General features: G+C 40.3%; 1 protein-coding gene across 1 annotated transcript in view; it reads right to left on the bottom strand.

The window, feature by feature from the left end:
- The window catches only part of Teh1 (tipE homolog 1 phospholipid transfer protein), a 31,383-nt gene extending 7,043 nt beyond the window's left edge, over window positions 1-24,340 (bottom strand). The window contains exon 1 of the mRNA XM_018111331.2: window positions 22,318-24,340. Within this exon, the coding sequence (XP_017966820.1) occupies window positions 22,318-23,087 (770 nt within the window). The 5' untranslated portion in view covers window positions 23,088-24,340. The remainder of the gene's footprint in view (window positions 1-22,317) is intronic.
- Window positions 24,341-25,971: the final 1,631 nt, after the last annotated feature.

The following is a 25,971-nucleotide window of genomic DNA, read 5'->3' as shown; positions in this document are numbered from 1 at the left end:
TGCTCGATGCTGGTGTGAATATGGGTGTGGTTGGGCATGTGTTGTAGTTGCTGTTGTTGTCGTTGTTGTTGTTGTTGTTGGCCATATGGCAGCACTTTAAATGCAAATGAAAGTTGTCCTCTTCCGATGGCGGTGCGTCGAGGTCGCTTACATTTCACGAAGTGTTTTCTGTTGCCGTTAGGTTGACAGTGTGTGTGTGCGTGTGTGTGTGAGGGTGTATGCCTGTGCTGCATTTGCATAAAGCTCTCAGCTGGCGTACATATTCGGTTAGGCTTTTTGGCCGCACAATGTCTCATGAGCCTTTGTGTGTCAAGGCAGCTGCAGCAGATACTTGTTGAACACAACCTTGCAACTTGAGAAATGTGACACACACACACACACACACACACACACACATAGCTGGAGATGCCTTGAAAATAGCAAAGGTCGCCCAGCGCTGACATCTCGCACCCAAACGCTCAAATCAATGCCGCAAAAAAGCGTATAAACAAACTTGAATTTTTAAACATTTTTCGGTCGAGACGATGAATGGGGCGGCAACTTTTTTAGTTTGCTGCACGTGGGCGTTGCCAATCGAATTGCCAACTTACATTCAAGTCAAACAAGCTGCCCATTTCAGCCAACTTAACGCTCGATACGGTGTAACTGCCACAGACAGACAACTCATCAGCGCTCTCTCTCCCTCTCTCTCTCCCTCTCTCTCTCTCTCTGTCTCTTTCAATGAATGAAATGTCTTTTTCTTTCTCGTTTCACTTTTCCCTTCGTTTTTCTTTTCACTTTGTTTGCCTCTTCTTTTTTCTTGGTGAAAAGTTGTGGGATCTTTGTTTTGGGCACTCACGCGGGCCACAACAAATCGAAGAGTTTGCCATTAATCAAAGCAGAGGCAGGCTACGTGATTGCTGCTCCCAGTGCAGCGGGGGCCTCATAAATAACTCGATCTGTGTAGCATATTCGCATTCGCAACATTAAGATTTCTGTATGTATACAATGTGTATTAGGGGCGAAAGTGTTGCTTGGCCGGAAATCGGGAAAACCTTCAACACTCAGACATTTAGTTTCCGTTCATTAATTTCCGCTTACAACTCAATCATCACGGATTTTATACCCTTCTTTTTTCGACCTCTTCTTCTGTGCTTCTTGGTGACAATTTCTGTGCGCATATTTCGTTTTATACATATTTTTTTCCCACTTTTCCATAATTTTTTCCAGCTGCTGTGCGGAAGCTCTGGTTGAAGTCAGCTCATGTCCAATTCCATTTCCATTTGCTGGCCGTGTTTGCGGTTCATGGCAAATTTCATTTTGGCCTGGCATTTGTTAAGAGGTCGCACCGGTCGCATGATTTATTTGCCGCTGCATTGATTTCGGTCTCGATTTCGGGTTTCGGGCTCGTCTCCCATTTTGGATTTTGGCTCTCGATGTTTGTGTAATGAAATCACAGCTTGCCACTTCGCGGATGCCGCTCTCTCTCGCTTGCCCTCGCCCCTCGCCCCTCTGCCTCTCTCTCTCTGTGTGAGTGTTTCCTGCTTAATTGTTAAATCGAATTGGCAGCCGACAACGTTGCGTATACGTAATGCGATTATAAATGTGTTGATTACAATCAGATTAACATTTTAATTGGATTCGCATTGTTGTGCAATAATTAATGCTCTGTTCGGCTCAATGAAATGGTGAATCGAAAGCGCATAGATTACAAATTAAGGCATACGCATAGAGCCTGGCCCCCAAGGCAACCAACATAACAAGATCATCATCAACAATGTCGAAACAACAACCATCTAATTAAGTGTTGAATAACGACACAGCATTGCCTTGCTAGCTATGCGACTCCAATACTTGAATTCTTAAATTGAGCAAGGTATATTAAATTCCACTGGCTCAGAGCTAATTATAAAATATTTGTGTTTTTCTCTCTTTATGAATTATATATGAATTTAATATTTGCGCTGCTTTTGTTTGCCTCTTGTTGCTTTTTGCAGTTTGCGTTGTTTGCTGCTTAAATTTGGTCCCCTGGGCGTATTTTTGTTGATGCTCGATGCAATATTTGGTCACTTGTGTTTGCCTTTTAATGCGTACAGAGATTTCGCCAGGCGGCAAATAAATAACAAGTCTTTCGCAAAACCGTTTGCACTTGACGACCCGGCAGGGGCCAGAGTCAAACTTCTGCTGGCCACATTTACCCAAACTGACTTTGCCCCGTGCCCCGTTCGAAGGGGTGCGAAGCAGATTTTTACGAGCTGCTGCACCAAACTTTAAAAAAAAAAAGGTAGAGGAGAAAAACAAATACCGAAACCATTTGCCCCGAGCTTTTGCGCAGTTCAAAAACTCGTGTTTTTTTTTCTCCGCTCTGTTGTTGCACGTAAATGTTGCACGTATCGGTGCGACATTTAAGCCAAGAGTTGCTCAGGCAGCGGGAATGCGTTGACGAGACAGCAGCCATAGCAATGGCCAGCATATAAACGAGTGCCGGCCTCTCCGGGCCAAGTCGGTTCTGTTAACCGTTCTGTGCCATGCGTAAATTGCGTGTAATCAACGCCTGCAGCCGAGAGCAAGCAGAAGTCGCACGGCGACCTCATCCTAACTAATTGCGCATTTTTATCTCAATTATTGCAGTTTACTGCTTTCGACTCTGTTCTCCTTACCATTTAGCGATTATGAATGTGTGTGTGTGTGTGTGTGTGTGCAAAGCTCGTTATGGCGCTTTGAAGGATAAAATTCTGCAAATGCATTTCAATTTTAATCTCTTTTTACAGTCCTTGATTTGCAGACTCTTCTATAAATTGTAAACTGAAAAGACAATTCTGTTATACAACTAATTGTGCTCTATGTGCTACGTTTACCAGCACTGTTTATTATTTTTTACAACACTCATCAGGACTTCACTGACTTGCGTTGATTTTATGCATATAATTTTTAGGGCGCTCATTAGATCTGACTATCATCTAAAGTTTTAGTTTTGTTTCGGGCGTTTTCCCGTAAAACTGGCACAATTTGATGTTTACTTAAAGTTCGAAGCACTCGAAAGATAAGAGACTCAGCAGCCATCGGCTCAGAAGACAAACATAACTGGCAAAACAAATTGCAAACATTTTTCGTATGCTTTTCGGCAATTTTCAGCCATTATCGTTAATCCCAAGTGCCTCGCTATGTGTGTGTGTGTGTGTGTGTGTGTATGTGGGTGTGTGTTAGCATTGTATGGCAATTTGAAAATGTATGCAAACAGTGCTGCAAGCTTCACTATGATAAACTCTGCCGGAGAAGCAAAGCGTTGCCAATTACTAGAAAAGTCAACAGAGAGCGTCAGCAGATTTTGTGCCCCAAAAAGTATGCAAAGAAAACGAAACACGCCCACACACACACACACACACACACCCACACACACAAGCACGTACATATATTGTCAATGAACTGAAGTGAGTTACTTGTAATTACCACAAAATTCAATATATACAAACCCCAAGTGCTGGCATCCACCCAGTGACAGCAGCAGCACCACCACCACCACTACCTAGTTACCAGTCAGCAGCAACCGCTGCTGCTGTGGCTACTGCTGCTGCTGCTGCTGCTGCTGCTGCTGCTGCTGCTGTAGACAAATATCATTTGCCTCCTTTGCCTAACGACCGGCAGCTGTCTGCGTCATGTGGCAAAGTCTTGCGAGAATGCAAAGACCGCAGCAGAGCTCACGCACAGCTGCCGCAGCCAGCTCACTGGCACCACCCATCAGCACCACCCACAGCACACAGCCCACAGTGCCACAGTGCCACAACCGCCCATCTCATCGAAATGGCAGCTGTAAAAAATCACAGCATCAGCATAAAAGTGCTTAAAAGCAGCCGCCGTGTCCTGTGCTCGCGTTCATTGGGTTCTTATTATGATTTTCGTTGCTATTTTTTTTTTTCGCCTTCACTTTTTACGCTTCATTTTTTGCGCCGAAATGTACATAGATCTGACATCTAAACAGACGAAACCATTTTCGTTGAAAGTTTCAATGCCCGCTCACGAAAATCTAAGAAGAGTATATTGGCTCAGCTGCTCCGGCAATGGAACATTTTGGACCAATTGGAATATAGCGAATCGAAGAGGCCCAAATTGTGCATTTATATATAGCTGCTAACTGAACGAGTATTATGCAGTCAGTTTGACTTTCTGTGCTTTGCCAATTCGAATCGATTTTCATTGGCCAAGATTAAACAGCTTTCAATTTTAGGGCAAACAGAATGGAATACATTTCTTAAGAAATTTCCATTCACTTGCTCATAATTTGGGTATTCTTATTCAATTATTATGAGAAAAAAGGAATAATTAACCGCGTGGATTTTCCCAAAACTGATACCGTTTATAGACCCCAAAATGCCTTCCACTTGGCTTGGCCTGGCTTGACTGGGTTTCCCCTCTAATCTGATTCGCAGCTCCGCGTCAATAACAATGGCTCATGGGCAGGCGAAAGCGGCTAGGGCTGCTGCTAATGCGGTAACTTAATTCAATTTTGGCCTTTAATCCAATCAGTATATTTAAGAACATTTCTAATTGGACGCGGCAGGCAAAGGGCGAGCCAACGTTATGTGCAGATAATAATATATAAGCATTTGCATTTTAATTGGCATTTACTAATTAAAAAGTTTGCAACTTTCCCAAAAACAAGACAAGACACAATGAAATTTTAATTGGCATGGGAAAATGTGGGAAGAACTCGGAACCCTCATCAGAATCGCCGAACTGTGAATATAATGTGCGCCTGGCTTATAATATTAGACGAAAATAATTTGTTTCAGAAGGTCACAAATGCGATCTCCAACAAATAAAGTCTCGAACACAATGTTGTTTATAGACTCTAAGAGTAGAGTAAAAATAATCGATGTGCGAGAATCGAGAATCGTGTGAAAATTATTAACTTGGGATTAAAAGACTAAAAGAAATTTTCAATCGTATTTGAATTAATAACAATAATAATGCAAGTATTAATAAAAAAATTTACAATGAAAATAAAAATAATGCTTATTCTGATATAATATAATATGACTAAGATATTAACTCATTTAATTTCGAAGCTAATAAATAATAAATCAAATAATTATAAAATATGTATTCTTAAAAATATACATATATTATTTAAATATTGTATTAAAATATTTCTGATGAGAATCAAATTTAAAATAAATTTATACATGTTTAAGCTTTTATGTTATAGTAGATATGTACACTAACCAGATAGCACAGTGAAATGTATCAGGAGAACAATCGATAGGTGAATAACGATAGTTACAATAAGCTTTAAGAAATGAAATACAGCGAGAATTATTATTGTATATACATATGTGTTCTGCTCATTGCCGTCAACTGAAGAAAAAATCTGTAATATTTTTCGCTGTTATCGATTGCTCTTCAATAACTATCGTCACAATGATTGCCTCTAAGTAAGGCTGCAAAACCATCGATAGGTGCTCGCCTCGATAAATTTCACAATCGATGGAATAAACCAAATTAAATTAATAAACTTTCAATAATTTTAATCATACATCCAGCACAAAAATGATTCTTGCAATTTTTTATGGGAATACAAATTTGCAGCCCTACCTCTTAGATACTATCGTCCCTATCGATGGTTCTCTAGCTCTAAATGCACTTGGCATACATACATATGTACATTATAATATTGTAAACAAAAAATAAATAATAATATTTTAAAAAAATATATATAATAGTAAATTTTGAAGTAAACCTTAGCTTCTCCTTCTTCAGCCTCTATCAAAATGTACCCAGCAATCTTTAATCTATCAAACACTTAGCACAAGCCACCTACCACCTGTCTGCTGAAAGGTAGGATTATTTAGATGGAGTTCCATTCGAAATTGTAATGTAAGAAGGCACATAAACTATAGCAAGTGAGTAAAACTGAGCAATGGATTGTGCGTGACCCAATAAAAGCAGCGCGACCATATAAATCGCCAATATTGCGCATAAATGTGTTTAAAATTACGCATTGCTCATACGCAGCGTATGGCAATATTTCCGCTTCAGGGCATTTTATATGCATGCAGAGACAGAGAACGGGTACAGCATTGAAGCTGGCCCGAGACCATTAAGTATTCAGCTCATAGACAGAAAGCGCAGACACTCGCTGGCTAATGGAGAATGACAGCAGCAGCAGCGGCAGCAACAGTAAAGGACACCAATACGAATCCGGCTCGGATTGGCAAGTAAATGGCTCGCTCGCCTTTGCCCACGCTGGCCAAATGCAATGCTATTGATTTTTCATTTTCGGTTTCATTGCCTGCCAAGCGGCGCAACAACAACAATGCCGGCCAACTAAATGCCAAATGAGAATTAGCCCAGGCACGCAGTGGGCAATTCTCTCTTTGTTTTGTTTTTGGTATTTTTATTTTTTTTTTATTTTTTTTTATTTTAATATTATTTTTTATTATTATTCGCTTTAATGGCTATTTTGGTCGATTGGCGTGGAGTGGCCAACGCACTGGCATTTTGAGTCGGCCATGGCCATGCCAAGTTAACGTGAACGATGAGCCAATACACACACACACACACACAAGTATAGTAGGACTGTGTCTGTGTGTCTGTGGGATAGTCATAATATTCGTATTCAAAGGACAACGGTGACTCTCCTGGAAGCATAAAATTTCAAGTCAAGCCATAAAAACGACTGCGACTGTGATTGTGTGTGTGCCTCTGTGTGTGTTTGTGTGTGTCGCGACTTTTGGCGAGTGGGTTGCCAAACAAAAGCAACAACAATAATAGCAACAGCAAAAGCCAAAAGTAAAGGCAAAAGCAAAGCCAAGCAAAACAAAATTAGTTTCATAAGTTTTTTATGAGTTCATCGCTTTTTTGTGTGCTATATGCATATACATACATACACATACTTATATAGAGTATGTGTGTTCGTTTGTGGTGTGTCCTTAGACACCCACATTCGCCCCGACTGACTAACCAGCTCTTGTGCCAAGGGTCGAACGAGAAGGCAGTCGCGTGGGCGACGCCTTTCCCCAAGCACCCCAGCTGCTGCTGTGCTGGCACTTCCGCACACACACACACACACACACACACACATGCAGTTTCATATACTTGCGTACTATGGGCCACGCAAATAATTCACAAATGAAATATATATATATAGAGCAGGAAGCCAAGTAGTATACATATGTATATTGCGAGTAAATTTCTTTTGTTGCCTGGCTAGACGTTTAGTTCTGCACCTTGCGTGTATGTGTGTGTGTGTGTGTGTTTGTGTGTGTTTATGTTTGAGTAACAGAACGCGATTCGGAGAGCGAGCGAACAGCAACGTTGGCGACAATTTGTTAAATTGTTATTGTTATTTCTATGTTAAATGCTCCACTGCCCACACAATGAACAGCGACCAGGCAGGCCCCGCGCAGCTCCACCCCTCCAGCGACTCGCACTGGAAAGTTTCGTTGCTCTGGCTGCTCGACTCGCTGACTGCACGTAGCGTCAATCTGCATAAATTATGTGAAATTTACAAGGACAACAAAAGGGACAAGCAGCAGCAGCAGCAGCAACAGCAGCAGCAGCAGCAACAGCAGCACCCACAATAGTCACAGCTGGCAGCTAGAAAAACTTATTACAAAAAGCAAATGTTGTACAAGAATTTTGTTTTAATGTTCAGCGTTTTCATTCGTTCTGTCAGCTGAGTGCAAAGACTAGCAAAAAGTCAGATAAAAGACGGTGGAAAAGATCAGAAATATAGAAAAACTTTTCATTCATCTAAAAAATATGGAGAAGCGTGAAGAAAATTCTAACCAAATTTAGTCTACGAACGAAAAGTTAACAGAGCTTGAATATCGAACTGCTAAAGGAGTGAAAGGATATTAAAGAAATAGCATGATTCGAGTGGAGGATATAATAATTTAAAACAAATTTGAAATTTAATTTGTTAGCAATTTCCAGTCTGAGGTCAAGTTTAAGCCCAGAGCTGATAATATTTGAAAACAAAATTCTGTTGCATAAATAAAATAAACATAAATTAAAAGCACAAAAGGAAAAGCTCATAAATCTGTCAGGCAACAAGGCGTGGCCACACACCTGAAATATTCACAGGTGTTGGCATAACGCATTCAGTTGTGCCGCCTCGCAAGGACAACAGCAGGACACCAGCAACGGTCTGGGCAACAGCAGCAGGACGAGAGTCGTCCAACAATGTGAGCAACGCGAGCCAAGCCAAATCGTGTGAGACTTGACGATTTAGCAGGTCCTAAGTAGCCCGGCTCTAGGCCCGGCCAATAGCTAAGTGGGCTGGCCGTATTGGACGTCGTGGCTTTTGCTGGCAATTGATTTTCTCACACCCACACAATGAATGGGCAGGGCGAGGGGCACGCGCGGGTCGACAAGTTGATTTTCGATGTTTGAGCACATTTCTTTTGCTTTCAGTTGATTTGGTTTTGCTGTTCGGCAGAGGCATGTCAAGTACATAATAATATCATCAGAGCGGCCAAGTTTCGCTTTGATATTGTATTTAGTTCGCATTCGTCAGTCTGATGCCAGCCGAGCAGGTGTCAATTATGTAAGCTGAAACTGAACACAACTGAAGCCCTGACACATGAAAGCAACAAATTAATCCATGCCAATTTGTTTCAGCAAATTGGGCAAGGCAAGGCACGACACGGCTAGGCTAAGCCCTCGGTGGTGGCTTCCATCACCAAGTTTTCGTTGCCCAGTTAATAGCATAATTGTAGGGCTCAAAATGAATTAAGATTTGCATTATATTCAAGTTAATCAGCTTAAAGCTAGATTCGATATGGTATACAGAAAGCTTTAAAGCTCATGAAAGCATGCTTAAGCAAAAGCAAAAAGTCATGGGATATATAAGAGACGATCAGATCTTTCATATTCAAAAGCTCTGTGCAAATTCAAAGCAAACTATTAAAATATAACCTACTAAAATTAAATATTAATTAGATCTTCATCTTGAAGTTTTTTTATTTAAATAAGACTAATATAAAAGCACATTAAAGCTATAGTTCTTACTGACGGATGTAGAAGCACTTTAAGGCCTATAATGAATACTTTAAAAAACCTCTACTCTTATGCAAACAGGTCTCTAAAATATCTATGTTTATATTAAATTCACAAATAAGCCTGAATAAAAAAAAAATTCAAGTTGTATTCAGAAATTATTTGTGTGTATATAAATATTGAAATCTATTGATTTGGGTAGGCAAAACAAATCGATCGATGGCTCAGCCATTTATTAATGCCGAATGGATAATGCATGGGAATGGAGACGATGGGCTCGAGCGTTTAATTATTGACACTTGTAAATAAATTTGTATGAGTTGTCGGCGAACGAACTGAAAGTGTGGCATCATTTTCATTTCATCTGCTTGTTGGTTATTGTTGCCGTGACATTGCCCTTTAGTTGTTGCTCTCGAATTTCGTCCTCGTCCGGCTAATAAATTATGAACCATACGGCTGAGGCCGCACTGAGCGTGAACTGGCCAAAAGCTACTTAGCGACTTAGCGATTGGCCGGGTCGGAATGGAATTGAATGGAATGGAATGGAATGGAATGGGATAGAATGGTGATGGTATGGCCGCTGGTGAGATTAACGTCCATCCGAGTGCCGACAAATGCGAATTGTGAATTCATGTGGCTTTGACACGTGCCACCGAGATGGCTGCGATTGATTCTGGATGACCAGCGGGTTGGCATCGCATCGAAATAAACCAAAGAGAACTTTTCTACAGTTTAGATAGCAGCGCAAGTGGCTGGCGAGAGGGGCAGGGGTTCGAAGTGTAGAGAGCAAATACTGTGAGCACCGCCGGCTGTTGCCTAATTGACGAATAATCCACTTTTCACAGTTCCACAACTGGGGACGGTGAGTGAGTGATATTTAATCGTGCGAGCGTTGGATTTTTTATTATTGACTTTAATTAATTGTCCGCATGACGAGATTATGGGTTGAGAGTATGCCCAGCCACACAGTGCTTCATTTGATTACGCTCCATTTGTGTGTTCACTGTTTTTCATTTTTATTAATTTTCATGCTCGCTCGCAGTGTCCTCTCCGCCGACTCCTGGCAACAACTGAATGGCGTTTCAATTATCCCTCATTGGGCGAAGGCGACATAATTGATGTGCGGTGGCCACATTCATGGCAGATAAAGTGCACGATGTATGTATGCATGCATGTGCAGGCATCAATAAGACCTGGCTCAAGTAGCTCATCTTGTGGCAAACGATTTTGATCAAATCAATTTACGATAATTAGTATATCTAGGTCGATTGTTGTGCTCAACTAGCTATGCTAACTATATATGTTTCTCTCTCTCCCTCTCTCTCTCTCTCTCTCTCCTCCCCTCTCCTATTCCTTCTTCTCCTGCACATTGATTGAGCATTTCGCATTTCGCAATTCGCATTCATTTATTAATCCAATGCAAATAAGTCACATTTATAATTATGTACGAGCTCAACGTTGCGTATGCGTAATATTATTATGTACTGATATTATTTATTGACGGTTGCCTGCATATTCGCAATAATTATGCCATCATGAATATGAGCAAACATTAATTAATTTATGCGCATCATTTGAATGTGAACTGTAAATATAATTAATTTCATATCAAAGGCAAGCGAGCCAAATCCTATGTATATATATATGTATGTATATGTGGAACATATGCTGCCCTAGCCGGCGGCATTCAGCACCAAGATATACGGAGTGGCATTTCAATGGAATTGCAACAATAATGCTTAATTGTGTGCAATGGCCTAATACACATTATTTAATTGCATTCCATGTTGGGAAAAAAAGAAAAACGAGTTGTTAAAACCCAAATGAAAATGGGCTACGTGACGGGCTTGAATTGTGTATACAAGTCATGAATTGCTTGGCTTTAATAGGCAATTTGTAGTCGTAATCCAAATGAAAATAGCTAACACACACACACACGCACACGCACATTCAAGACAATGAAATTATTTTACACATTGAGTGCGGCGCCGGCAGCCGATAAACCGATAAAGCGAAAAGCCAAATGCTAAATGCAACCGGGCCGAAATATTAGAGGCAAATGCCACGATTTAATGGCCAATAAATCGATTGCCTGCTTGTTGCTGACTGAACGCCCACTGCAACGCCAGCGGGTCAACTCAACTTTTGGGAGCTGGGAACTGAGATTGCAGGCAGTAGCCGAAGCGAGGAGATGGGGCTGGAGCTGGGCTGGAGCTGGGCAGGAGCTGGAGCTGGAGCTTATCGGCACGCATGCACGCCAGCTGGCGGCAATTTGGATACGCAGATAAAGCATTTATTGGTCACATAAAACGGGTGAAATTACTTGCCAGTCGGCATTTCCGTCACCCACTGCTTTTGTGCTTTTGTGTATCCTTCGGCTGACCGCTGTTGAGTTTTGCTATGTAATTTCCTTTTGTTGCCGCTCGTCGCCCATTCAACTCTGCACAAAAATCAATTTACAATGGCATTTTCTCAAAAAAAAAAAATAAAATAATATTAAAAAAAATATTATATATATACTCGGACAACATTTCGGCCTTTGATACGAACGACTGCAAATTAGACAAATTGTGCAAAGGCATTTGTCATTTGCTTAAAAGGTTTCCCAGCTGCCATTGTCCTGCCAAGTACCACAATAGTTACCTGCAACAACAACAACAACAACAACAAGAACAGCCAGAGCTGAACATGAAGACAATAAAACATTTTTCACTCAGATTTCAAGTGCATTTCGTTTGCCCAAATCTATTAGAGCGCAGCCTCAGCTCGTGCACAAAGAAATGCTCTGTGAAATATTCATGGAGAGCTGAAATGAGCGCCCGAGGGCTTAGACGTTTGCTGAGCGAATCCTTTTTGCTGTTTGTTGTTTGCATTGGCTGAGCTCTGGTGATAGGCTATCAGCTATATATTTGCAGTAGTTAAATATTAAACTAAGGCCGAAGAATGTTCATTGATTGCTTTGATATTTGATTGAGCTGGAATTCGTTCTGTCTCCTGTTTATTATATTGACTCAATATATTTTGTTTCGGCTCGGTATTTCGCTCAGGTGAACCTTTTTTGTATGTATGTATATACATATATATATATTTCTTTTGTTTTTTTTTTTGTTATTTTCTACTCCTTGTCCGAGCTATCCACTCTGATTGTCCTTTACAATTTGTCATTTCAGTCAACTTCAAAAGCGAACGCCTCGGAAAGTTTTTTTTTTGCTGTGCAAAGCCCAACAGAAAAAAAAAAAAGAAAAACAAAAGACAAAAATGAGAGAAAAAAAGTTAAATTAAATAAATTACAAAATGCTTTGCCAGCTTCAGCTTTGACAACAATGCGTTGCGTAAAAAGGTAAAGAGACCGAGCGAAGGATAAACACAAAGTTCAGGCTGCCAGCCAGACGAGGACGAGACGCGCTGCAAATGTTTAACAAGGATTCCGTGGCAAATTAAAAGCCACCAACGTTGCCTCCATAAATCATGGGCCGTGCCAAGAGCAAGGCTCAAGCCTAACACAATCGCCTAGACAAAGGGAAAACAAAATGCGACGACGAGTCGCAATAACTTTCAAGAAATTATTATTTATTCATATACCCTCTGCAGAAGCAGGTGCCCAGCTGCTTAACGGTACCAGGGCTGTAAACGATTCGAACTAAGAGTTCGACAAGCAAGAATACATTGAGCCTGGCCTTAAATCTTTGTCATCTACTTTGAAACTGGTTGGGGTTAGCATGTGCATTTTTTTGTTGGTTGTTCAACTGCAAAGCATAGCTGGATCCTTCAAATCATATATGTAGAAAGATTATTTTGTAAACATTTTAGTTTATAAAAGTATAAAGTTATGTAGATATTGACTAATAATGCTTTTAAATTTAATATAAAATTGAGTTACTTTAAATTAATTTATTTGCTCAAGCTGTTGTAGAAGCTTAAAAAAATCTACGATTAGTTAGAATCTTTTGCGAGCTTCTGAAGCACATGAAAGCTTCAATCCTGCCCAAGAACAATGGGCTAGAACCCTAGAGCTTCAAGTTGAAATTTTTCAGGCAATATATATATTTCTTAAAAATATAAAAAATATAAATTATATTATAAATATTGTTATAAAGTATATATACATTTAAAATATTCTATAAATTAGAATTAAGTATATATACAGAGTATCTAGGCCGCATTCAAGTTACGTTCTTCAGTGAGCGGGCAACACAAATAAGAAAACTAGTGGCAAGAACACGGCACGATGACAATTTAAAGTGTTTTGTTGTTGTTGACTTGTTACCTTTGTTATTTTTGTAATTTTATAAATACATATATATATATATATATATATATATATATATATATATATATATATATATATATATATATATGTATATATGTATATATGTAGGCTGTTAGCTTCCGGCACATTGCACTTGAAACGAGAGCGAACGCGAGAGCGAGAGAGCAGGATGTCCAAGCTGCCGCAGACAAACAATTTAAATTGTGAGGGAGGCCGAAACGGGGCCATGGAATTGCGTTGAAAGGTCCCGAATGTCCCATTTGGAGTGCCAGTGCGAAAAAGGACAGCCAAACACAAACACAAACACAAACAACAACAATGACAAATAAAAATATGTGCGACACGAACAACGTTCCGGAACACAAACGGAAATTGTGAAATATACAAATGTTTGGCTTCCATAGGTGAACTACATAAAGTAAGAACAGAAACGAAAAAAGAATGAAAAAAAAAAAAAAAACTCCATTTCACACAAAACAAGGCAAAGCTAAAGACAATGGCACACGTACAACAAAGGCAGCTTACATAATTGTCAAGTTTTAATAAAAATGCTTATAGTTGTACGTTAGAGATGGCACGGCACGGCCTGGACAAATGCTACATGTCACACACTGGAATGAAAACAAAGGGAACTGAAAACACAATTTCCACATACCGTAACATTTCCCTAACACGCTGCTTAAAATTAAAGCATTCTTTTCCTTTGACCTTGGGCCCTGTGTCTTTGATAAACTAAGTTTTCCGCAATTCAATTCCATAACACAATACAGTTCCAAAGGTCAGCCAGCGGGAGAAGTTCCTTTTGTTCTCCAGCCTAATTGCATCAAACAATTATTAGTTGAAGGTTCATTTGCAACGATATCTGCCAACAGCCTTGCGTACGAATATCTTACTTTTAGGTCCTCAGAAAGTCAGTTGCAAGACTCAAATTAAATTAAAAGAAGAAGGTGAAGTGGGAAGAATATGAAGTTTAAGTATATACGATATATTTTTGATCAATCTCCAGTTCTAGCGTATGTCGATTGCATTAATCGATAACACTAATTTATTTAGACTCAATAATCATGTCCTAGATATTATGAGGTTACAATTTTTCGTTGTCAAAATATACAAATTAACAACAGCTCTTAAAAGATAGGATCTTGAGATTAGATTGATATATTGATGTATTTTACATGAATGTTTTAATATATATTGACATTGATATACTGATTTATTGATATTATTGATATAGTTACATATCTCTATTTCTATATTGCAATATTGATGTATTGGTATATTTTTATATTGATATATTGATATACTGATATATTAATATATTGATTTATTTATATTTTGATATATTGATATATTGCTATCTTGCTATATTGATATATTGATATTGTTACATATCTATATTTCTATATTGCAATATTGATGTATTGGTATATTGATATATTTATATATTTGTATATTGACATATATGATATATTGATATACTGATATATTAATATATATTACTATCTTGCTATACCGATATATTGATATGGTTACATATCTATATTTCTATATAGCAATATTGATGTATTGATATGTTGATATATTGCTTTACTGATATATTAATATATTGATAGATTGATAGTTTGATTAATTATATGGTTATAATTCTGTGTTCCTATATTTCTATATTGACATATTGATAGTCTGGGTTACCTCAGAGACGGCTAAGACAGTTTTCTGAATGTCAAATCATTGCCCTTTCCATCTTGTTTGCTAAGCATGTTGCTAGCTCTCCAATTGGGAAGGTCGAAAATGAATTTGAGTATCTGCTGGACTGGCAATTACCAATGGGCAGCCGCAATTGCTGTCTGAAATCATTGCGAAATATTGAAATAAAAAGGAACGACTGCAAGTCGAATGCACTTGGCGAACAGCCAAAAACTGAAAACGTAAAAAGGAAAAACACAAAGAGCAAGAGACGACCGCAGAGTAGGCAGCTGCAGAAAGGGATTGTAATTAGGAAATTAAAACTGTGACAGCTGCATGATGGACTTGCCTGAAATAAATGAATGGATGTGGCATAGACGAATTGACAGGCGAGCGGCAGCTGGGGCAACTGAGGCAACAACTGGGGGACAGATGATGCCAGATCAGCTTCAGCCTTGGCACGCGGGCCGTGGCTACTCGGCTATATGAGTATGCGGCCGCATTGTACTTGAGCTGCTGTTACTCGGCTCTTGCCGGCTGGCAGCCAAAGTGTGGCAGTGACGGATGCGGATGCTAGCGTTGCCAGCGCCACGAATGTGTTTTGGTCGAGGCCGAGCATCAAGCAGCAGCAGCAGCAGCATCCAAGTCCGGCCAGCAGGTGGCTGATGGCTGATGGCTGATGGATGATGCTCGGCTCTCTTATTGAAATTCGTTGCATTATGCTGTGGGTTGGGCGCACAGTGCAGGATGCTTGAATATGTCCTTGTGCGACGCTCACTGCACTTGATTGTCAACAAAATTGTTTTGCAGCAAAGCCTACAGTTTCTTGTTGTTTGTTAGCTGTTCTGTTTCTCGCTTGTAAATTTGCTTTCTTTTTTCATTTTTTTACAGTTACTTGCTGCTGCTTGCTGTTGTTGTTGTCGTTGTTGTTGGCTTACGGCACTTCATTTTGAAGTGAGTGCAACTGGCGCACAGCTGGCAGGTAAAAGGACATGCGGCAGTAATTAAATTTGTGCATGCTGTATGAATCGAGCTCTTAAAGCTGCGCAAGGTCCTTTTGCAAAGTAACTAAAAAATTCAATTTCATTTTTGTTATTTTTTTTATTTTTTTTTTTTACTTTTTAAATTAGACACGAGCAATGTCACATTGTTGGCTCAAACGCACACACACACATATATACATGAGAAAACACTTGAAGACGGCCATAAAGATAAATGTTTTATGTACGTGAATTGCGTTGAATAAAAGCTCTGTTTGTTTGCCTGCTTTATATGCACAAAGAGCGAAAGAGAGAGAGAGAGAGAAACAGAGACACAAACACAAAGTATTCGCACACTCTCACTCCCCCTCTCTCTCTCCCTCTGTTCCCCACTCTTCCTGCTATTCTCAAATTATGCGAGAAGGCATTTGCTAGCACGCCCGCCCACATTACTCATACGCCCCCACGCACGCTGCCGCACGCGCTGCTCTGTTGCGCTTCATTTAAGCAAATTCACGTGCACATTTAAGCTTAATTGTTGTTTGAATTAAGCCAAATACAAATAGGTGCGCAAAACGTGCTTTTTGGCCAAATATGATGCTGTTAATTTGCAGCTGCAGCCGAGATTTAACATAGCATTTTCCTCCATTCACTATTCATGCCGAGCTTGAGAGCTCACAAATGCTGATGTCTTCAAATGCTCATTAAGTGCGAGCTGAAACATTTTAGTCAAACGAAAGTTTTTCTTTGAGCTGCAGCATGCATAATATGCGATCATAAAACATATATGTATATAAATTTATATAGCCATGCTTATATACATTTACATTTATATATATATATATATATTATATATTGTATTTATAGCCATTAAAAATCTGTAGCTTTTGCTGCCTTAGGTAGCGTATGTGACTGCTTTATAAGACATGAATTTATTATGGGCTTGCATATTTGTGTATTGTTGGGAAAGCGCTTAACGTACGTATTACCTTCTGGCCATAAATTCACTTTAATAACATACTCAAATTTAGATATTATCTGTGTGTGTGCGTGTGTGTTTGTGTGTGTACTGTATATAAGTATGTTCGCATATTTTTCCCTTCTTGCGCACGCTGAGACAGGCGCAGTCTCAATCTGAACTCTCAATGGAATCGCTGTCTCCGCCGTTGAGCTATGGGTTTCTCCTAAATTGTCTGGGGCGAGGCATTTTCGAGTCGTTTTATTCAAGTGTTTTACATTTTCAAAAGGTCCTTCAGAATTTTCGTACATGTCTGGCTTAAGAATTAACTGTGCTACAACGTTAACTCCTTTGAGAGCTGGTTAAAAAGACTATTTGTGTGTTTTTTAGTTTTTCTGCTAAATTTAAGATCTCTATGACAGTCAATTAAAAAGACATTCATCTTAATTAAAGTTTAGCTTCCTAGATAAACGCCTTTAGTTTGAATTGACTGCAAATGCAGCAAACGAATGGACCGCCAAGTCAAGCCAGTGTAAGCCCGCCTTGATTGGTAAAATTATTTTAAATATCTTTTTATCTCTACAGATTCAGCTATAGATAACAAATGAAAAGCTTTCATATCACTTGAATCTGAAAAGTCTTACATAAAAACTGACTCCTTCATAACATATAAATAGTCAATATCAATACAATTAAAGTTTATTTATATATATTTAAATTTTATTTCACATTTGGAAAGTAAGGATCATATAGGTGAAAGACTGCTGAAAGCTTGAATATCTTCATGGACTGCGGATTAGCATTAGAAGAATTAGAGATTATCCCCAACGTGAAACGTACGGAGACAAAAGTATAGAAACTACAAAAATAGATTAAGATATTTCGTATCAATTCTGGGCAATAATCAGCTCAAAGAAATATTGAAATATTGCAAATGTTGTCTGGATATATCTACGTATGTGGAGGATAATGAGAAGCTTTCTCGAGTGGTATGGCGCCCTAAGTAAGCTATCTCAACAGTCTGGCAAGCCCAGTTCAAGAATAGGTAATCACTGTCTTTTAAAGCTATTCAAGTTGAGTTATTTTACTCTACTCATCACTCATTATAATAAACACACAATTATATGCCCATTAATAACTACGTATAGATAATTTACAATATCATTTCCTTCTCGACTCAATAACGCAGTCTAGATATTAAGAATATGAATAATATCTAAATAATATAAATGGTTTTTGCGTTAAGGGTGCTCGTTGGAGTCAATGTTTGAATAAATACGAGATCGTTAAGACATTTCAATTACTTTTAAAACGCCAGCTCTGGCAGCAGAAAGAAGGCGTACATGAGTTTGAGCTGGCTCGTTATCGCGCCACAGCAACTCCACCTCAATCAAATCGTCGAGTTGGAGCTTTTGATTTCAAGATCAAGACTCAATTGTTTGTGCTCAGAGTGCAGGTGCTATTGCCCATAAGCTGTAGCAAAACCGAAAGTAAACAACATCTAATCGGGCTTGCTCCATATCCTATTGAGCGCAAGTTAAGGCTGCGGCATAGCATACTTTGAGGGGCTGAGCACTATCAAATCGTATTGTGTAATAATTCTTAATAAAATTACTGAAGCGTAAACAAGTTTACTTTGAAATGAAAGCAATGAGAGCTTCTGGCAATTTAGTTCTTGTTGTTGTTGTTGTTTTTGTATTTGCTGCGCATGTGCCACTGTCATTGACAGCAATTAAGATGGCCAGCTACAGGGCTTAAATGTACATTACTTTGTCCGACAATTACGTCGTGTATACGTGTGTGTGTCTGTGTGTGTGTTATTAATGAAACGTCTAGCTGACTGCGACTTCTGACTGACTTAGCGGACTTTGCTTGCCAACTGTCCGGATTTCGTTGGGGATTTGCTTGAATGAAATGGCGTCAACGAAAATATTTGCCCGCCTGCAGTGGAGCATTTTGCTTGATTTTCCAGTTGTTGGCTTTCCACTAGCTGGCTCTAGCAGCAGTCTTCAGGGCTTATTGCCAGTGTGCTTAGGCTGAAGGCGATAGTTACCAAATGGCTTTGTATTTCAATGCGGCTTGCATTTTGAATGGCGCACGGAAAAGGAAAATTTATTGAGCAGCATTCATATGCTGCGCATTATTAATATTGATTTTTCAGAGTGGGCGTGATGAGAAATAGGCGTTGCTGTCCTTCACACACACACACACACACACGATGTGAGATGCCACACACACACACACACACCCACACGAGCCTCAGCCTTCATCATATGCTAGAAGTAGTTCGAAATGTGTCTGATAAAAATAACAAAAGCAAACCTTTTCTTTTTTTTATTATTTTTTTTTTTTTTATTTCTGTTTTCTTGCTTCCATTTTGAACCCGAAAGATAAAAGCCAGCCGCATTGTATTGTTTGTAGATGCTTGAGCCAAACCAGACGCAAAGCGAAATGGAAAAATACGTGCCGAATCGCCAGCGAATGCAGCCCGCAAATAGCTAGACGACCCTTGAATGCATTAATGATGCTTCAGCTCATTGCAAATAAATTGCTTTTGGCTAATGAAACAAGGCGCGAATCAGTTGGCAAGAGGAGAGATAAAGAATAAAAGGAATATGCATACATGCGTCAAATGATATCAAGAAAAGTGTTTAGCGAGAAATTTGAATATGTGGCAGACGTGACTTTAATGCATGCGCTGCAGCTGCTTCGTTTGCAAGGCAAAAGAAATTGATTTTTTTTGCTGCTTTTTTTTATTTTTGTGGCTTTTTTCTTTGAGGAAAAAGAAACACTCTTTGGCTGGAAAAGTGGCACACACGCAGCAAGCGACGCTGGAGCAGCAGTTGGCCCGGCTAAGTAGGCCACTTTAGGTGCAGCCACGAGCCAGCAACAACAGCAGCAACAGCAGCAGCTCCTTGAAGCATATTCGCCTAAAGCTGCACTCGGAACGCTGCTTTGTTAAGTGTTTGAAGCGTTCAGTATACGCCTCATTGGCAGCAATTTGGTTGGCCAGTTGTGCGAGTCAGAGCGATCATTAGCTTATAATGGCTCAGCGTTAATCACAACAATATTTCGCAGGACTCACTGCGTGCACCGCTTGATCTGCTGCAGCAAATCCTTTTACAAAAGTCGCTGAAATTATTTTCATACTCAAACAGCGAGCGAATGCGACGTAAGGTAAGCTGATTATGTAACACATAGACAAGGCATACATGTGTGTGTGTGTGTGTGTGTGTGTGGGTGTGCGTGTGTGAAGGTGAATGTGTGTCTGTCACAGATAGCATTAACAATGGCACATGCTGACGCCAGTTTGTTTTTGCAACTTTTCAACAGCTCTTTCTCAACTGTTTTTATTAGTGATTTCCGTTGAAAACAAGCTAAATTATGCGAATTCCCTTTTTAGCTTCTCTTTTTTTTTTGTTTTAGCTTGAGGGCGTGGCAACACCTGGCATAAACTGTGATATTTTTGTATGGAAATATATATGTATATGTATCCATCCAACGCGCATATGAGCTCAAATGAAATGAAAACTTTGGGCGATACGTGTCAATTACTCCCGAAGTCAGGCAGAGACAGAGAGAGAGAGAGAGAGAGAGAGAGAGAGAGAGCGAGAGAGAGACAGTGAAAAGGGGAACAAACAAATAACCAAATTTAATAGATTTCAGTTTCAATTTGAAGTTCTTGCAGCTGCATTTAACAAACAAGAAACGAGACTGAGACAAGGGCTAACTGACAAACTCAATCTTTTTGCAGCTGAAGTCGATTTGGTCTGTGGGCCAAAATCTATCTAGGTATACTGCTCATTGGACTACTAATTGATTGGGCACGTGTGCCATAGACAATGAGGTAAACAGTCGAAAAGGCAAGACAATGGAGGCACTGAATGCATTGAACGATTGCCTGCTCTGTGCCTGAGCATGTGAAACTGACACGAGGCAATTGAATAATGCAAAGGCCTATATGTGTACATGTATGTGTGTGTGTGTGTGTGTGTGTGTGTGTGTGTAAGGGGTCGAGCAATTCATTATCGATTGACTCTATGTGAACTCCGACTTGGATATGCAAATTTCACGTCGCTCGCCATCGACTGGAACTCAAAGAGAATTGCTCTGAATGGAGATTATAATTACAAATCAATGGGAGCAGCACTCAATAAATATTGTTCTATGCCTTCCATTAGGTTTTCAATATGATAAATCTAATTGCTATTGTCGCACTTATTCGTATGGAACTAATCGAAGGCACTGCTGCAGTAAGAAAACTTCGGCTTGTCAACAGCTCAACAAATCAATCATACGCAGTGTGGTGCGTGCGCTGTCAGTTAATGCGTGACTTGCGGACGTACACACACACACACACACATGCACGTTTGACACTTTTGCTTATAAATAATACAGCTCAGTCATTACTCCAAACAATAAAGTCGACTCCCGATTTCGTCGCATATGTTATTATTGAATTATTTAAATCTCTCTCGGTTTGGACAGGTGGCTGGCATGCGTCTTAAGTTCAGTTCCCCAAAAACTTTTGCCGAACTTTTGTAAACTTCATTAATTTAAATGAACTCACAACTTGAAGTCAACTGTAACACAGCTCAACGATGCATGCAAATTAACTGAAGCTCGACAAAGCTGCAGCATCTTGTTCTTGCTATGGATGCGGATGCGGATGCGGATGCAGATGCAGATGCAGATGCGGATGCGGATGCGGATGCGGATACTGAGGGGAGCATCAGCTGTGCGAGCTCGATGCTAATCGTTCTATAGGTAGGCTGCATAATGCATAATAATGCAGCAGTCGACTTAATTAGAGGATCTATCGAAACACGTCTGCAGATGGGAAACGTTATAGACATTATGGAAATGGAACGAATTCTAAGGAAATAAATAAATAGCTGGTTGATGAAATTATTATGCTATGAATCTTACAGAAACCTTAAAGTTGGGTTTTATTTATTTATATACTTAAATCTGAACACAATTTTCATAAATTATAGCTAACCAAACTTATTAAAAGAAGACATATCATTATAAAATAAAAAAAATAAAAATAATAATAATTTAAAGATTCTTAATTTTAGACAAACCTAAATAGTTTGCAGACCTAACCAAGGCAGCCATTTGAGAGATATCGTATTCAAAAAGTGATGCCAACAAATCAAAGTGAACCAAATAAAAATATTAAATGAAAACAAAATATATTTTTAATTAAAAAACAAAAAATATGTAAAGAAAAAAAAACATGGGCCCGCCAAACATAGACAGCTCTGTATGAATTCCATAAGGAAATTACTTAGTCCCATTGAACATTCCGACATTTTGGATGATTTTGGCAATATTGAGCAAAATATGGAACAGGTTTATGTGAATTTAAAAGCACATAGACTCAATGCACAGTTAGTTTTCGTTGAATCACTGACTGCTTAACAGTCAACGTGGCTCACCTGAGATTCTCAATGCGTGGCCTGCGGCACTGGGGACGATTGCGTCGATGGCTGCGATCCTTTTTGCAGCGGCAATCGCAGTGCATGATGCAGAGTGCGATTGATGAGATGACCGTTATCACAAAGGGCACCACAAAAAAATGTATGATCATGGCCTCCTGATCGTCATGATTGTAGGATGTTAGTACGACGGTCTTGTTTTTACGCGAATAGAAACACGGATAGATGGCGCCCTCGACGCCGTAGTACATATTAAAATTCTTGCACGTCACTGTGGGCGGATAACCGCAGCCCTTAATGTTGACGAGCAGTGTGGCCTCGCTGGACTGCTCCCACTCAGCGGTGTAGTTTGTATAGTCGGTCATGTTCTCTGGTATCGTTATATTCTGTTCGATAAATGTCACATAGATGTGCACACAGCGATACAGATCGGAGGTGCAGCCCTCGCGGCAGGAGCTCCACGAGCAATTGAATATGCCAACAAGATCCTCGCGCCGTGTTGTTGTGCACAGTGTTGGATGTTCGATAAAGTCGTGGCTCAGTGTCGATATCGCTGGATCCACATAGAGCGGCACCAGAAACAGCAGCGAGGCGCCGGCCGTCACCGAGAAGAAGGCGAGTGTTGAGGTGCCATAGAAACGCGCACGTTCCCGCCACGAACGAAAGCGCCGATTGCCATTTTTCTTTTTTGGAGCCAGTTCTCGGATTTTACGTAACCGTAGCTCTTGTTGTTGCTGCTCGAGTAGTAATTCCGAACTGCCACTCCTCATATTATTGTCGGTGCACACAGGGCGCTGATGTTGCTGCTGATTGTTGCTGCTGCTGCTGCTGCTGCTGCTGCTGCTATTGCTATTGCTGTTGCTGTTGGCGTTGTTGCTATTGCTGTTGCTGTTGCTGTTGCTGTTGCTGTTGCTGTTGCTCTTCTTGTTGTTGCTTGCGTTGACGTCGGCTCCGCAGCAGCAGCTGCAGCTGCAGCGACGTCCACACCCGCACCAGCCAAAGCCTGCGGCTCGGCCTGAGAGCTGCTCCTAGGGTTAGTCGTTGTCGCTGTCGTTGCCGTTCGCGTTGCACTCGTCAATTTGACAGAGACTGAGAGAGCGAGTGGGAGAGAGAGAGAGAGAGAGAGAGAGAGATGGAGACAGGCAGTGGGATAGAGTGAGTGCGAGTGCTGGACACTTGCAGCGTATGTCAAAGCTGACGCTGACGTTGACGCCGACGTTGCGATGCGTTGGCAGCGCTGGCAGCTGGCGTCGCCGCCTACCGCAACATCCAAGAGCGGCCCGAGTACGCAACGGGCGCGACACGAGCTGCTGCTAATTGAGGTTATGTACACACGCGTCGACGCACAAGGAGACCGGATAAACAGCTGTTCGACCAACCAACCAAGGCTCACCACACTCGCACCGCACAGAGAGCCACCAGAGCGAGAGCGGGACTGAGCAAGAGAGCGACAGCGAGTGGCAGAGAGCGCGCGCTTGAGTAGTTAACGGTTAAGCGGGCATTCAGGCGAGCGATAGATAGAGATAGCGCGCACAAGACAGTGGGGGAGATGGCGAGACAGAGAGCGAGAGCGAGAGCGAGAACGAGAGCGAGAGCGAGCGCTAGAGCGAGAGAGTCACAGTCAGTCAGACGGCGAAAGGAAGACGCTCGCCAGCGTCTTCATTTGTATTGAATGAGTTGATTTTAATTTTTGCTTTACTTTTGATTAATCTCGCCGGCAGCTTTAACATTTGCATTATAATGCTAACACTTTGTCTACTTCTTCCTCTTCTTGTTATTGCTTTTGTTATTGTTTATTGTTGTTGTTGTTGTTGTTAATTCATTGCTGTTGTTGTTGTTGTTGTTGTTGCCTCTGACACTGATGGGAAAAGAACAATGTGAAGGGCAGCAATTAACAAAGTGCGGCTTGCGTGGACGCCGCACTTGACAGCTGTTGATGTAGGTTAGTTTAACGAGAGGCAGACGAAGCGAGAGAGAGAGAGAGAGAGAAAGCAAAAGAGAGGGAGAGAGAGCGTGTGTGTGTGTGTGTGTGTGTGTGTGTGTGTGTGAGCGCCCACATCTAGTCAAATTGAAAACGAGAGAGAACGGAATGCCTAGCGCCAGCGCCAGCGTCACTATCAACTGCGACTGCGACTGCGACTGCGACAGCGACAGCGACGCCGCAAACAGACTCTATGACTTTCCTTTTAGCGTGTCGCCCTAGTGACTGTGTAATACTTTTTTTTCTACATATATAAATATATATCTCTATATATTACATCTTCTTGTTTTTTTAGTTGTGGGTGGAATTATTTATGCTACACATTTTCTGCGGCACTATCTATGTTTTTGCCATAGTTGTTGTTGTTGTTATTGTTCTTGTTATTGTTGCCCTCAACAAAGACAATTTATTATTTTTCAATTTATTTGCATTTGTCTAGACGCGACTAGATAGACAACATGATTTATTAGGGCTGCCTACATCTCCTCAATGTCTGCAAACTATCTAAGAGTGAGCCATAAACTAAACTAAATACGGATCGACTTAAAAGATATTCATAAGCAATTGTAACTGTCACACAGTGACCTCAAAACTATTCACTAAGATTCATAGTAAAGTCTAAAAAAAAAAAAAAGCGCGAATACTCATTGATGAATCATGAATCAAGTAAACTATTTAATTCTGGAATTCTTAGAATTATCAGTTAGAATTTCTTCACTAAGTTTAAGAAGTTCCATTTTGTTCCTATTTGGGGACACCCATTATTTACCTACATATTCTGTTTGAGCATTGTTATTGCTGTTGTTGTTGTTGTAGCTTTGCGTGACACTAGACATTGGTCAGTTTTAGCATTGGCAATAGACTCACACACACACACACACAGCTGGACGCATTTCACAATTTCAGAGCACACACACAGACAGACACGGCATGCACGTGTTTCCAAATGTGTATGTATGTGTATGTATGTGTGTGTGTGTGTGTGTGTGTGTTGCGTGTGCTTCTATGTATTTTGGATGATTTCATTCATGTATATGCCTTGCATTGTGCGTTACTTTCGTGTATGTGAAAATTAAAACTGGATACACGGCGTATGAGTAATATCGTGACAGACCACAACTGCCAAAACGATCAATGGGTCTAGTCCAACAGCTAGTCAAGCTCTTAATCCCACCAAAATGTACTAGATCTGAGATGAAGACAATTGTGATAGCAAAAATAACAAACTGTCTTCGCTGTTCAATACAAAGAAATGGGAATATTTGCTTGCTAATAGCCCACGCCACGCCTTAGTCCTGACAAGCAAAAACTAGCTGTAGAGCAACGGGCAAACCAAAATAAAATAAAAAGAAATAAAAAAAAAGAAAATTGAAAATATAGGAATAACGACTCAAGCGAGTATCTAACTAACTTTTGACAGTCGGATTTTCGGTTGTTGTTGTTTCTCTTTTTTTTTTTTTTTTTAATTGATTTCGAATTTATATTATTATTTATTGTTGTATTTTTATTATTGTAGACAGTCGAACGGCGATTACAGCATTTGCCAGCTAAGGAGAATTTGTTGCCTTTCCTGGATTTTCATAGGCAAACTCACACGCGCACACACACAACACACAGCACAACGCACACTGAATCGAGACGAGAAGCGCGAACGCTGGGCCCTGACGTGCCTC

The sequence above is a fragment of the Drosophila navojoa genome, chromosome 2 (assembly GCF_054131105.1).
Source record: "Drosophila navojoa isolate 15081-1374.11 chromosome 2, UAZ_NAV_1.0, whole genome shotgun sequence".
Classification (NCBI taxonomy): Eukaryota; Metazoa; Arthropoda; class Insecta; order Diptera; family Drosophilidae; genus Drosophila; species Drosophila navojoa.
Note: the sequence above shows the minus strand (reverse complement) of the source record. Positions and strands in the feature narration are given on the sequence as shown.